This window comes from Schistocerca serialis, chromosome 2, assembly GCF_023864345.2.
Source record: "Schistocerca serialis cubense isolate TAMUIC-IGC-003099 chromosome 2, iqSchSeri2.2, whole genome shotgun sequence".
NCBI lineage: Eukaryota > Metazoa > Arthropoda > Insecta > Orthoptera > Acrididae > Schistocerca > Schistocerca serialis.
Genome location: NC_064639.1, coordinates 501,056,882 through 501,073,164, shown reverse-complemented (window position 1 = coordinate 501,073,164; position 16,283 = coordinate 501,056,882). Strand labels below are relative to the sequence as shown.

General features: G+C 41.7%; 1 protein-coding gene across 1 annotated transcript in view; it reads right to left on the bottom strand.

Annotated features, from left to right (window-relative positions):
- Positions 1-15,669, bottom strand: part of LOC126457451 (nudC domain-containing protein 3-like) — an 85,526-nt gene extending 69,857 nt beyond the window's left edge. The window contains exons 1-3 of the mRNA XM_050093734.1: positions 15,500-15,669; positions 15,290-15,409; positions 1,675-1,818 (exon numbers count right to left, since the gene is read on the bottom strand). Coding sequence (XP_049949691.1) covers positions 1,675-1,818; positions 15,290-15,409; positions 15,500-15,597 — 362 coding nt within the window. The 5' untranslated portion in view covers positions 15,598-15,669. The remainder of the gene's footprint in view (positions 1-1,674; positions 1,819-15,289; positions 15,410-15,499) is intronic.
- Between the last annotated feature and the right edge of the window lie 614 nt (positions 15,670-16,283).

Genomic DNA, 16,283 nt, shown 5'->3' with positions numbered 1-16,283 from the left:
AACTAATTTCATGCAATCCAGATGAAACACATCATTTATGGCACTTGAAGAGATCACAGCAAATGTTCTTATGTAGAGAGAATCTGTGCAGGTACCTGTCTGTGTTTTCTTTTTGTGTTACACACACACAAAACACTTAAATCACAGTATGAATGACTTGCTTCACCATGATAAAAGTTCTTGTTCTTCACTGGTCAGTTCATTCACACAAGTCAGGGCATTATCACATATATCTTGCAGATATTGCCCAAGAAAACACTGCCTACTCATACTTTCCATACTGCTTCAGTCTTAAATCAATATTTATCACAAATAATTAAAAAAGATGATTGGTGTAACCTAAAAAGTAATTAAATAATGAAAAATCATTCTATCCCATTGTTTCATTTCAAAAGTATTTCACATTATTATTGTAACATTAGGGGACTTACTTCTGTTTTGGAATGAACAATTAAAAACTGAAACAATTGAATTTTAACCAATAACTGACTCTGGGTAAAACTCACTACAAGAGCTCGGAACTCCATGCTCAGTGAAAATGACTCAGAACAAAGGAACTGGATGACGCAATACATGTAGTGGCAATAAAACAGTGTTCTCAGATATGATTTGTTCTTAGGGAAGTCCAGTGTAGCCAACTTCAACAATTTAGTGGCAACATGGTAGTCATGAATCAGCGACTTCAATACTTCTTTTATAATAACGTCGTTTTTCACACTTCCTATTATTTCTACAAACTGATTCTTTTTGTGTGACGTAACAGACTATTTATAATAATGTTGTAAATTTTTCAAAGGTATCTATTGGGGGGGGGGGGGGGGGGCAATACCCTAAAAAATTATAATGTCCATGCATGGATTTTGTTTAAAAGGGCCATTACGCGTAAGGGCCACGAAGGTAAGTTATGAGATATTAGGGCTCATACAGAGGCATACAGACATCCATTTTTTATTCACTACATTTGCGAGTGGAACAGGAAAGGAAATGACTAGTAGAGGTACAGGGTACCCACTGCCATGCATCATATGGTGGCTTGCGAAGTATCGATGTAGATGTGCAGTGATGAGATGTTTTAAGTGGCAGATTTCCACCTGGTGACCAAAATTTGAACTAATATTTTCCCAGCCTAAATTGGTTCCAATTAATGCATTAGCGTTTCTACCAAGATTTGCTGCCATATGACAATTACAGCCCACACTGGACCTCTCTGAGTAACTGCACTTTGGTTGTAACCACCTAGTACATTACAACTAACCCATTCAACGATTTTTCAAAAGTTCTGAAATTAACTACCTAAAATAGCTTGTTTTTCTCCTGGTTCAGATTTTCATTTGCTGATTATACAGATTCGGATTTGGCAAAACAACTTCCAATGAACATTTGGATGGTAAGATTTTTCATCACAACCTAATTTCTGCTTTGCACTTTGGACTTTATGTACCTGGATTCCCCTTATGATTTCAGGTTACAATACAAAAATTTGTATTTTTGTTGGTTATACGTGTATAATTAAATGCCGAGCACATGCAGCATGATACTGACAATATATATTATGTAATACTCTATAATTATGTTCCTTACAATGCAAACATACATTCTCTTGCTTTTGAAACAACTACAAAAAAGAACAAATACAAGATGGTGGATTCATACCCATTTGGTATCCATTTTTACCTTGGAGTATCAACAGCCATTTCACTTCTTTCACTAGCTCCAGTCTTCTTCTTTCGGGAAACAGCTTTCAGTATTCGGCGATTACCAGGTGCTAGGCTGTCATCACCAACCTCATATTCTTGTGCTACTGGCAAATCATCTCCACTAAGAAATTAACACAAGAAAAATTAATAAAATGAAATTTGTATCACAAAAAAGTAAGTAATGTATACTAAAAAAAATATAACATTCATTTCTGTTGGGATGGAACAACTGAAACACAAAATACATGAGAAACAAATATCAAATATTATGTAGCTACTGATTAATAGTACAGCCAAATTAATGATACTGTAAATTGAAAATTTGGTGTTTCAATCTCTCCCACAAAACACTCTAGCATATCATTAACAAATGCCTGTACTTCCAATACTGAATGCACTTGGACAAATTTACAAAAATCCTACAACACTGGATTGCATCTACAGTTTTCTTTAGTTATCACCATTTTCACAATTTTTGAGTAATAAATTTGACAAGAGGTGTTTTGTATTAAAACTAATTCATTACAAAGTGAAAAAAAATTACAGCACACTATGGTCTACACGTCTGATTTTGTTCAAATCTGGTATGCAGGTTACGGGTGCAAAAATGATGCTGTGATATTTCAAAAATGTTAGCACTGTTTGAAGTGCTGCTATTCAGTGGGTAATTGTGGTAAAGCTATAAAATAAGGCAAGACATCTGAACAGTTTGCATTATCCACATTCTGTAAGTTTCATGTTATCTGTCTCACTAATATTGCTCCAAGTAGTGCTCAAAGTCGTCAAAAATCTTCTCTCAAGCTGATGTAGCTTAATGTAGTAGGTTTACAAACTTCTCCTTTTGTAATCTTATGGCCAGGTTGCTTGTTTATGAAACCTGTAAGTTCCAAACTTTTGGGTCCATAGTTTTTGAGAGAGACAAGGATGAAGTTGCCCAAAAACAAATTTGCTGGCAGAGGAAGTGATTTTTAACCCTTGAGTCTCAGAAGGGGCACCTGATCCACAGCAGCATTAATTACCTTCTGAAAGAGCATCTTTTTCTTTACAAAACATAAAATTTTGAGATATGGTTTTTCCCTGATCGTCTACAACTATCCTGTAAAATTTCTCACGCAAATGACAATTCAGTCATTCCAGAGGAATACAGAGATAAGAGATGAAAAATTAACTTTTAGCAAATGTAATCCTCTTACAAAATTGTTAAGGCCTTCGTGGCCACTTGTTGACAAACTGGCTGTTGCTTCAGTCTTAGGTTCTTCAGGCGACGTTCATCTGATGATATTTCTGATGTTTTGCCAGCATGAGTGGCTGGCATTGTCACAGTTTCACCCTCCATTGCTGGTGGTGGACTGGAGCATGGCTAATGGCCACAAACTATATGTACATGGTGCGCCAACATCCAAGGGCTTCTCCGCAGTCATTTCCAGTGCGGCTCTCTTGCTACCTGCAATGGTCATTTGCTGCAGTATGGAAAGCCAGATCCGTTTACCTTGAGGCTTTCTTCTTTCTTGTTGAAGGTATTCTCGAGTTGATTTACTTCTATAGCTTCTCTGAACAAGCGGATGTAATAATTCCTCTGTACAGCCGAAATTTCCATGTCAGCAAATTTTACAATGTGGTCTGTCTAACAAAGCGCGTGCTCTGTCACAGCAGATTTCTCCACCTGCCCCAACCTGCAATGTCGCTTATGTTCTGTGATCCCGGTGTTGACTGCTCGTACAGTCATTCCAACTTCTCCGCGTGGTATGCAGTATATTCCCGACATTGCAAGTGGGCCCCTTTTTTCTTTTCCTATCTGGGACACTCTTTGATCTTCGTTGTCAGTTTGTAAATAGTCTTTACACCGTGTGTGCGCAACATACAGACAAATCTGTCTGTCACTCTGGGAACGTATGGCAGAAAGGTCATATCAACATTTCTTTTTCTGATTTGTCACTTCACCAAGTGTTTGGCTCTGTTATACTTCTCATACATCTTGTGGAGTACCCATTGCTCCTCAGAACACTTTCCAAGTGTTGTATTTCACGTCTGAGGTGCTGCAGCTCACATATTCGCATTGCTCGCATGATGAGCATATAATTATGCCTCTTTTTCTGGCTCGGGTAGTGATTTGAAAGTTTGTGCAGATATTAGTCCGTGTGTGTCAGTTTTCAGTACACACTGTGTCCCAGGCTTTCATCATCCTGTGTGATGAGTACATATAGAAATGGTAGTTTTTTGTCCTTTTCTACTTTCACGGTAAATTTTATGTTTGCAAGGAGTCTGTTCAAATTTCTTAGGAAATCACTGAGCTGTCCTTCACCATGACTCCACATGACGAAGGTATCATCAACGTACCTGTACCCCACCTTAGGTTTACAAGGTGCCAAGTCGAGTGCCAGTGCTCGAAATGTTCCATGAAGAAGTCGGCAATCATTGGACTAAGACAACTACCCATGGCGACGCCTTCCAGCTGTTTGTAGAAGTTGCCATTCCACATGAAGTAGCTCCTGATGAGACATTTATGAAAGAGATTTGTGATATATTGTCAGAAAATGGAACCGATGAGCTCCGAAGAGTCAGTGAGTGGCACTTTTGTAAACAAAGAAACAACAACAAAACTGACCAGGATGTCATTCGGTGTAAGTTTTAGTTTATCCCCTTATACATCAAATTGATGCTTAAGCTCTACATTTTATTGTTTGCTATAGATTTCTCCCAGAAACAAGTATCTGTGGGAGTGTAGTTTGTTACAGGTGGGTTCACCAAAAAAAAAAAAAAAAATCCAGAAATGTTTTGATGGTGGCTGCCACATTTCCTGACTGCCCTCGAATTTTTGAAGAAGCAGATGATGCAAGAATCACTAAATACAAGGTACTGCATGAATATTGAAACATTAACATTTTTCTCAGGCACATAATTATATTTATTTTTAGTTTATATATTTCCCAATGTATCCAACATTTGTAAGTTTTCAATCTTTCACACTCACATTACACAAGAAAAAGTTAACAAACTCTGAAAATTTAAGCAACTTATTGATTTGAATAGATGCTAGATTCAGCAACCACGGAGGATCTGCCTAGTATTCTTTGACAGTTGTCGATTGTTGATGATATTCAGAACAGTGTTTCATGCGATCATAATCCATAAGCACATGTTAGGTTTCCTCCGCAGATGAACATTCGTTCACAGTGCACTCCTATGACCGTTACTGTGGTGCTGTGCCCAACGCCACCATTACCGCAACATGTAACATGTTTGAATCAGCCATCCTCCGCACCTGTTATGACTCGCATGAATACCAGCTAAGGACATATCATTAATAGTGCTCCACGGGCATTCTCCAGGACTCCTGCGTAGGCGGTTGACCGTAATAGTGCGTGTTCAATATACGGGTCAGCACCTGCTGCTAGTGCTGTACAACTGATGGACACATACCCCCCCCCCACCCCTATCCAGTGACGTACATCACTGAACAACAAACTTTTCTATGAAGTTGAACAATTCCGCCTGTTCATTCCATGATACCACCTGTGCCTACTGCGATGGCCTTCCGCGATACAACAGGTATGCTCAGTGATCACACACATGGCAATTGTGGCAAATGTGGTTTTGCCCCCCCCCCCCCCGCCCCCCCTCCAGTGTTACATATGTTTTCTCTGCGGGACCACCTACTCCGCCGGACTGCCATCCTACCATTCCCTGGCCGGAACAGGATTTCGCGGCTCACAAAGACAATTCGGTGTTCCCGGAAGTTCCTAATTCTCCTCTCTCTTCCCCCTGGACACCACTGAAGTTACCGCTGTCAGAAGACAACCCCTGTGACATGGTTCATCTCTGTAGAGCACATCTTCAAGCTACACCAAGTTTACTATGACAACTCCAGGTTCCTCTGTCTCATGAGACACCTTCACGACCACTCAGACCTGATCTGTGACCTGCTCCTGCATCTGCCACTGGCTCCGAAGCATGACTTCGACAAGAAAATGATTATAGAACACCTTGCCTGTTCCCCCCAGGAGCTCATACTAAAAATTTTATATGAAGAACACCTTAGGGACCAGACACTGTCACAGCTCTGGCACCTCCTACGGTTGCTGGTCCATGAGTAAACTATGCAGGATACAGTGCTCTGGGCAGTGTCGTCTGCTAAGTTACCCACCAATCTCCAGAAACAACTGCTACAACACTCCTTCGAATAGATCGGATCGCGCTTACGGATCGCCGATCAGTTGTACTCTCTCCTGAGAGAGTGCCAACCTCTGCATTCTCTGCCACAGGTTGGTACGCCTGCACCAGAGTTCCACCCCTTTGCTGGTAGGAGCAGGGCCCGTTCCACTGCTCTGTCCTCCACAACACCCGGCAGCCTGCGCTCACACTCTTCACTCTCCGAACATTCCCGAATCACGCACACCCTGTATGTGCCAGTATACCTACCCGAAGCAATCGATGATGACCAGCCGCCCCCTCTTGCTAATTCTCCACCTCTGCCACATCCAACTCACCCATACTGCTGGTATCACAAGATCTTCGGCGACTGAGCACAGAAGTGTAAGTCACCTTGCCAGCACCCAAACACTGTCCGCAGGGCACAGTAGACGCCGAACCCTGCGGAGTCAGACAGGCGTCCCCTATGCTGCATAACGTACATTCCCCCATTTTTCCCAACAGCCGCTCGTATGCAACAACATTTCTTCTAAACTCAATTTTTTGGTCGACACAGGTGCGGACATATCTATAATCCCTCTACCTGCATCTTCTCCATCGACTTCGCTCCTCTGAGCAATCAACACTTTGATCCTAAAAACTTCAGTCTCAGTCAATGTTTCGCCTGGACTTTTTACATAGCTGACAGATGAGCCAATTCTAGGGAAGGATTTCTTGTCACATCAAAAACTTTCTCCGAACACCTTTCAGAGCACGGTGCTGCACCACCCTCAGAACACAAACATACAGTGTGCTCGCCTTTCGCTTTATCGCTCAAGTGTTCTTGCAACGAATAATTTGGTGCACGAGTGTTCCACCCTTGTGGGTGACATTCTGAGGAGTGTGGATGGTTTACCGTCGGAGTGCGGGTCCGTGATGAAAATCCATTGGGACAACGGCGAGCTCCAATGCCGCATTTCGCTCACCTCCAGCGAGCTTGCCTCAGCCCCCATTCAGCTGTAGAACCTGCAAGTCACAACACCAGCAACAGGACAAGTTTCTTCCACCAGCTCCAGCCCGGCTGCTTCTCAAGTCAGCTCTACAAAACATTTTGCGTGTGATGAACCAGTTTCTTCGGCAGGCACCCACACCATGCCGGTCCCTCCCTGTGTCATGTGTACCGATCAGTGTGCCCAAATGCCAACCCCACCGTCACACATGCGACGCGCCCACCTCCTCTGCACAAACTGACACACCTCGTATTGATAAATAATCCCCCTCTCCTGCGCACCAGCCACGTGACTCAGCCAACACCTCTGTTTCTCGCACCCACCCAGCGCTGCTCGTGCTCACGCCGGCTTTCGTGCACACTAGTGACATTCGATGTTTACCAAGTGTTCCTGCTCACCACTCACTGCGCTCGCTACTGATCTCCCAGCATTTGCGCACATCACGTGCATGAGTCAAATATGTCACTTTTGCACTGCCATTCCCTACTCACTTCAATGGTCATATTTCGACCCATGGGTGTACTCCCCACATGACAGATGCTTTTGTTAACCAGGAACACCCTTGTGTGCAGTATTCAATATTCGCCGTCATGGACGGGACAGTGCATAAGATAGTTACTACTGTCGGCAACCTATCTGACAAAGTTGGACGCCTCAACCCTATTAAATTACATGCGGCATGACAGCAAATTAATGATCTTATCTGCAGGTATACTACAGCTGTCAGACAGTAATTGGTCATCGCCTATTCACCTCACTACCAAACACGATGGCCCATTTCGCATGTGTGGGGACTGCGGGCGTTTAAACTTGAGGACCATAATAGATAATAACCCAGTGCCAAACATCAATAACTTCACCCAAATGTTATCAGATGCTTCCATCTTCATTGTAATTGACTGTAAACACGCCTGCCACCAGGCACCTGCGGTACGGGAGGGCATACCCAAGGTGCAATTATCACCATGCTAGGTTTGTTCCAGTACCATTACATGCCTAGATGTGGCAACGATTTATTGACTCCATCCTATGAAAGTTTGAGTTTTGTTTCGCATACCTGGACAAAATACTCATTTTCAGTGAAACAACAGAGGAGCAGCGCAAGCATCACTTATCCATGGTAGTGAAGACTTTAGAGTCGAATGGTGTTGAAGTCAACAGAGATAAGTTACAATTATGGCAGACGTCTCTAACCCTCCTCAGCTACACAGCATCTGTTGACAATATACAACCTCCAAAATCTCATGTGCAGGCCATTTCGTCTATTTCACCCTCACTACCGAGCACTTTATCTGGAAAAATATCAAAGAAGACTGACAGATGGGCTCGCAATTGTATCCCTTGCCAGCACAACAAAGTTGACCACCATTCTGCCTCCCCCCCCCCCCCCCTCCCGCTGGATAAATTCTGCGTTCCTACAGGACGTTTCAGACACGCCCTTATCAATCTCACTGGCCCCCTTCTGCCATCAGAAGGTTTTAGATATGTCCTATCTTCTACTGACCACTTGTCCCAAAGGGTGTTAGCCATACCTTTGCTGAACATCACGCCCAAGACGGTAGCCAAAGGTTTTGTCTCCTCTTGGATCACACGAATCGGCTGCCCAGCCACAATCACAATTAACCAAGGCCGGCAATTCGAGCCATTCCTGTTTGCTTTCTGTGATGCATGTGCAGAATCAACACCACCTATAACTGCCTTTGGTCAGAAGCTCAACCTGGGGTCATTTTTGGGTTGAGATCAATGCACAAACTAGACATCCAGGGCACCAATTCAGGGGTGGTTTATGGGGAGAACCCCATCCTGCCAAGTGAACTGATCCAGCCCATGGCTCAGGAAGACTTCCCCCTCCCAAACTTCACTAGCCCCTTGCATACGAATTTCAAACACATATGCCTCTATCCACTGGTTAGCCATAGCCTGCCCGCCTCCTATGTGCCCACTTCTCTGCAGAACTGTTACCACATCATGTTACAGGACGACGCCGTATGCCAACTTTTACAGTCCCCTTCAATGTTCTGCAACATGGGGATTCAACATACGACACTCTCATCAAGGACACGCCACAAACAGTTTCACTGCATCTAGTCAAACCTGCAATTGTGGATTCTGATTCTCTGGCATCGGGCTCTCCCAACACGGCTGACCAACTAGGGACCCGTCATGTTTCGGACTCCTTGAATGATATGGCACAAGTGACTCAGGCACATGGTCCCTCACCAGTGTCCAGCCCTAGCGACTATCCTTTTGCTGATCTCCCAGACAGTTCAAGTGACTTTCCGTTCGCAGGTTTTTCAACCCACACGACTCACGCCGAGGTCGACCCTCCTACAATCGCGTTTCATGTCGTAGTTCTGACACACCGCGTGGAGGACATCTCACTGGTAGTACATAACGGCCACATCCTCGTCCTTCTGATGGACTCGAACCCTCTCTTATCACACGAGTACTTGGAAGTCGAGGCACTACAGTGTTTCGCCCTCCCTCAACAAGGCAACCCCGCCCTCCTACACGACTTCATCTCTCCACTCAGCGAGATTTGAATCGTCTCTCCGCACTTAGGTTCTTCTCCGCACTTCAGCCCACTGGCTTTCTCTCGAGCCGGCTGTCGCCTCACCAGACCACGCCATCTGCAGGACCTACCACTGTGTTCCAACACCGACTTCATCACTGGCCAACCTGCTGGAGGTACCAATCATCCAGCTTGTGGAGCCCAGGATGTGCTTGAATACAACGCAGATGCTATCCCCCCCCAGGACAAATCCCATATATTCTGCACTGTGGTGTGGGGTGGGCAGTTTATATAAACATCAACTCACAAACGGGGACTCTCTCTCTGCTCAAGAGTTCTTTGGATGAAAATTTTGAGATAACCCGTCTGTTTATGTGACTCCTTATACATACACTTGTAGATGCTTGTACCTAAATGTAAATCTGTATCAAAATATAAAGTGGATGTGTCTGATTTCGGGACAGTATTCCATCACATTCCCACAACACTATTAGCAATTGGTACTGTGAACTCCATTGTAAGCCATAGCTATCCCTCTTTCAAAGCTGTTATTACAGCAGCAATGTCCGAAAGGCGAAGACTGCAAACATCTACAACTATATGGTTACACAAAAACAGTTTTATATGTATCACCAAGGAGATCTATATGTTCTCACAAAGACATACTTCCCCCACACAAACAACATCTTGCCTGTAAACAATTCTTAACAAATATTTGATGAATGACAAGACATTCAGTTCTAACTAATATTAATAAGGAAATCAATTACAGCTTTCAAGGTCACACTCTTCTTCTGATGAAACCTCCAGCATTCATTATTCAACCATAACACGTTTCTGATAGCTGGAGATAAAGTAACCTTTAGCTGAAATGTGTCAGTCACATTATTGAAATGTCATTCCATCAGTTCTTGGCTAATCATTTTAGATGACAAATCTGTAGTTAGGAATCGTTGTTACAATGTAAGAACAAAAAGATGACCATTTAATCATGCGGCAGCTATGTTAGAGCACTCATGTGCCAATACAGTTTGACAAATGTCTATTACACACAAGTTGGATACGGTAGTGGACATTGTCACTCCAATGGCAATAGCATCACATGGTTATTTCCACTCTATGCATCCTAGTCCACTGAGGTAGCTTCATTATACCTCAGGAATAATCATGGGGAAACTATTACATATCCTATATATGACTAGGTGAATTTGGGGGAAAAAAAACATTGTAAAATTAAGAAAATAAGATACTTTGTTTCTCCCAGGTTTAAAGAAAACCTGTGAACAAAATAGCACAAATTTCTACCAATCAGAATGAGGATGGCAGGGGATTTAAAACATTATACAGATTGTTTCCTTATAGTGTTCATTTAGTTTTTAGACCCTTTTCCTGCTGTCACTGACCTGAGATAAGAGTCCGGAAAGTTTGCACATCATAAGAAAGGATGTGTGAACAGAGGCAATACCAAATGTCCGGTCAGGTAATTGTATGCATGACCTAGTACATTTTTGCATATTAGATGTATCATTAAGTGCTCCTGCGAACAAAGAATCACAGGATGTGATTTGCGTATTACGTGTTAAAGTTAAATCTACGTACATACGTAGCCAATGGTGTCACATACACACATCTGCAGATCATTTGCAACTGACTTTAAGATTTTGCAATAGGAGCTAATCATATGCTAACTTGTTTCTTCTTTTGAGTACAATGTAAAAACATTACCATAAAATGGGGTTACTTGAAACAATCTGCAATTATTTTGTCTTTAATGTTGGCATCATAGTGTGAGTAATATCACTGTTGGTTTTGTGTGCGATTCTGAACAAGCATATGACGAGCAGTAGTTAAGCCAAGAAACTGAAGTAAATGAATGAGGTTACTATACACTAGATATCGTTTGTGTTGTTGACCAGTCATACTTCTTATTTCTTTATATCATTTTCCTTATGCTTATCAACTGAAAATAGTGAATTGAAAAGACTTCAATACAGTATGACTATAATCTTGCACTAATAGTAAATCTCTTGCCTCAGAGAAGTATCAGCAGGCAGTGTCTGTGAAATCCATAACGCTATGGTCAGTATAAGGAAACAACCAGTATAATGTTTTAAATGCCCCACCAGCCTAGTTCTATTTTGTAGATCTTGGAAACAATCTACATTCTGTCATTGCTGTTTAAAAGACTGCGAGAAAAAATGGGTCAATGGAGGCGTCCAATCCCACCTCCTGGCTTTGACCCGTGACATTAGGATGTTGTGTTGTGACATCATGACAGCACAGAGATTAGTTTATGAGTGTGTTGTGTTTGTAGATGTCTTGTTGCAGTTGGTGGTGTCCCCTGGTGATGTGTGTATAGTGTGTGTGTATATGTAGTGTATTGGGTTCATTTAGGTGTTGGTGCTTAAAGTGTGCATTTATTGGTCATGACTGTTATAGAAGAACGGAAATCAAATGGTTCAAATGCCTCTGAGCACTATGGGGCTTAACAGCTGTGGTCATCGGTCCCCTAGAACTTAGAACTACTTAAACCTAACTAACCTAAGGACATCACACACATCCATGCCCGAGGCAGGATTCGAACCTGCGACTGTAGCAGTCGCACGGTTCCGGACTGCGCGCCTAGAACTGCGAGACCACCCTGGCCGGCAACAGAAATTAGTTTCAGTGAGTTAAGAATTAGGTTTCCATTGTGTTTATGTCATTGCAGTGTTGTTTGATGTTGTTGGTTTGTTGTGCGGTAAGTCATTTAATTCAATTTGTGGCTTCTTTTGTTAGGTATGGATATGACTTCTAAGTTTAATAGTACACATATGCGGGCTGAAATGGGGGCGACATGTTGTCCATCATTAAGTTTCCGTAACTTTTTGGGCTTGTGGCAGAGATAGCGAAAAACGGCATATGCAAGCAGAATATGTGAGTTGGGTTGTGTGTGTGCTGACCCGGTGTGCAGCGCCAAAACTTTTTTGTGGTAAGTAGTCGTTATTTGGGTCTATTGTTCGCATGTTATGATATTCGGTGGGGGTTTTATGTGTTGTGGGGTCATTGTTATTTACGGCATATGTTGGTAGTTGATTTATGTATCTTAGGGGAAGGGCTTGATTTCAATTTTTTTGGTATTGTCAGTTGTATTTGAGCTATATAGGTCATGGGAAGTGATCGATTCCAATTTTTCGTTGTGGCTATGTGTGCTTTGGTGTCGTGAGCTGTTGTTCAGCTATATAGGTCAAGAGAAGTGTTCGATTCCAATGTGATATGGTTGAGCTATGTAGATGAAGGGAAGTGACTGATTCCTGTTGATATTGTATTTGGGAATTTTGTAATGCTTTTATGTCGTCATTTTGTGTGATTTGGGATCGTGGTGTGTGTCTGTATGCGTTTATATTTAGTTTGTCCCCACCAAAAAACCCCCAATTTCCTGCACTGGTCCAGTTATTTTGATTATAGTTTTGGAGGGAGATGTGTTTGTTGTGTTTATGTAATGATGTCATAGGCGCCATATTGGAGATGTTGAGAATGGTCATTGACGTCATAGGCGCCATATTGGAGAATTTGAGAACGGTCGTTTCCGCCATATTGGAGAAGTTGAGAATGGTCGTTTCCGCCATATTGGTGGCGCCATGGGTCAAAGCAGACGGGTGGAATCTGACACTTCTGTAATTCCGAAAAAAGTAAAACATGACATTTTTGCTTTTCAAATGATTTCTTTTTCATAATCACCACATCATTATAGCCTATGTGATAGCAAGTTTTTTTTTTTTTTTTTTAACACACAAAACACTACATGCTCCATTTACATTTCTGAAATATAACGAACTCGCCTCCGTGACTGAGGAGCGCACAGAACAGAAATATCCATTTTATGCTACTACCACTGGACTGACAATATGTACTGCTACTGGTTATCCAAACTGCCACCTGGAGTGTGATAGTGACACCCTCCCCCTCTCTCGAAGTACTGATTGCGGTGACAGACTGATCTGTAGTGAAGTTCGAGGTCTAGATTAGGTTGAAAGTTGATAATTCAGCTGTCAATTTGTGAATCCAAAAAATGTAAACACGCACTAAATGTTGTGATAATATGTTGATCCGTACTGTAGTCTGATGTCTACATTCGCACCACATTTAACGCACTTGCACACTTTTTGTTATAAATATTAAAACTGGGATGTAATTTTGGAAAATTTATATTATACAATGGATAAGTCTTTGATATGTATTATGGAACATATTATGTTTGAAAATCACACACAAACTACAAGAATGGAAGGGGTAGTGGGAAGTGTTTGCTGCGTAGCTTTTAGCCAACTTTCAGAGTAAATTTTTACTCTGCAGCAGAGTGTGCATTGATATGAAACTTCCTGGCAGATTAAAGGTGTGTGGCAGACTGGCACTTACGCCCAGGACCTTTGCCTTTAGCAGCCAAGTGCTCTACCATGATTCATGTCCCACTTACGCACACAGTTTTAATCTGCCACGAAGTTTTGGTGAACTGTTTCCTCTCACACTCACAGCAAAACAACTCTCAAACGTGCAACTGTCTGCCATACGTGGATGACAAGCAATAAACAAAAATGATCAACCGTAGTCACACTGTCAATTTATCTACTTCAGCAAGGCAACATTCATCACACACAATTTATATAAATTTCAGGCACCACACCTTTGTACTGGCACTTACACTAAGAATTTGTTATTAAGGAAGTCAAATAATTTGTACAAAAATGGCCACAAACAAGTATCATTGGAAACCACAAATTTGTTGAAACTGGAAGCTCGCTCTTGATATATATCTTGTAGATAATTTCAGTCACATTTACTACGGGGGCAGGACAGAACCCAAACACATTTAAATGAGAAAGCATTGCCCACACAATTCATGCACAAATCACGCCACTTGTAAAGCACTCTCCCAAATCAACTGATGGTTGTATGTTATGGAACTAGTAGAACCTGAAAGGCATATGGTGAATCATGTTTGTTTATTTCACAAACTATTCTCCACACAAAATTTTTGGTTCTGATATCAGGGCTAATTGGTATGATCTAGCAAAATTTTCACAAGACCATGCCCCTCTCCATTTATCATAGACGATGTATGGCATATATAAGCAATATGGACCAGAATGCTCAGAGATCAGCCTTGGTGATCAAATCATATTGTGCATAATAACACTGATGTGAATAACATGCAAGAATGACTGATAAAGCAATTCCTGTCCCATAGAGTTTGCTGCCTACAGCTTCTGAAAAAAACAAAGTTTACTGTCCACAATGAAGTTGGATGTTCAGGGCAAAGTAAAATGCAAAAGGGTAGTGGTTGCAGGGAGTGGGGCTGCTCCCTTTACACGGTTTCTTTTCCTACCCCAGGCTACACACAAGACAGGGCTCACTTCCCTGTTCATAACAATATCTTCCAAAACCCATGAAGAAAATATTTGTGCATATTACACAGGCACAAAAAATTATAGGTCCCCCTAAAGAATAGAGCCGTGGTGAAGCCCATATACGAAATAATGAGTTTCAACTTTGACTGTATTATAAATTTGTTGCAAACAAATGTACATTAATAAAATGGTACAAATTATTAAGTTAAGAGAAATAACATTCAATTCACAATGACGGTGTGGAATAACGAATTTGAAGAAGAGGAGTAAACATTATTCCAGTGGAAGTACAATGCGATTTATCCATAAATGCAGGGCAGTAATGTAGTAAATGGTAGACTGTTATAAACGGTAGACCAAGGTACACTAATCTTAAAGCAAGGGAAAAAAATCACACTTACTACTGATAAATTACTCAAAGTAGGCGTACTTGTGACACTGTATAATTGCACTGTAATAAAAAAAAAAAACACCTGAAGGACGCATACTCTTAGTAATTCATCAACAAATGCTATAACCCTACGGGATGTCAAGCATCGCATCATGCTTATTCACCTGTATGATACCAGTTCTGTCTCAGTGCGCTCTTGCCACTTCCTGAAAATGCCGAGAACAACTTTTTCAATGTCTTCGTGTGACGCAGGCGGCCCATCTTCTGGTCGGTAGAAATCAGTTCTGAAAACAAAACGCAGAGGACTGTGAAGATCGTTTCACGCAACTTAGTTATAAAGCACACGCCGCAGTAACACAGATTCAAAAAGCTACCGTCTCTGGAGGAATCCGAATACGCAGTCAAGAAACGAAACAGCATGTCCTAAATCTGAAAGTATTTCTCCAAGCTGACCATCGTATTTTTCACTCATCTTTCAATTTATCACGCCATACGCGGTTCTGAACACTAAACAAAACCAAAGATGTACGGTGGGGGCAATAACATTGCTACCAAAGATATCAATGTAACCAGAGACTGAAACTTTCCACAGCAAACTATAAAACAAAGGGTTTAGTTGGAATCAGGTACCGCCCCTCCACATGTTTAATATTTATTGACAATACTTGCTTGGCAGACCTACAATATATTGAAGCGACCTCACACTGTCAATAACATTGACAAAAACTGTCAGCTGACATCGCGATTTTAAAGTGTTAAGAGTTGAAGACCCAAACAAAAGCGTGTGATGCAATCACGTTAACTGTAGCTTGCAAGTAACAGAAAACAACGAAAAAGGGCAAGTGGGTCTGAGATTGGTGGAAAAATGGAGTCACTGGTCACTCGTTAACTTACTGACTCTTTTCAGAATCAGGGACCCGAAAGATGTTATACATTATTTCCTGATGAGTTCTGCATCGTACGACGCGTTATTAGTGTCGATACAAGATAAAATGAAGAAGCAAAATATGTTAATGGGAGAGGAAATCACTTTCGACGAGAGATTAAGAGTAACTTAGAGATGTCTGGCGATAGAAAGGTCATTCTAATGCTCGATGTTTAATTCTGTAATATCAGCAATTAGTAAAATGATATGGAAAACTATGCAACAATTATAAC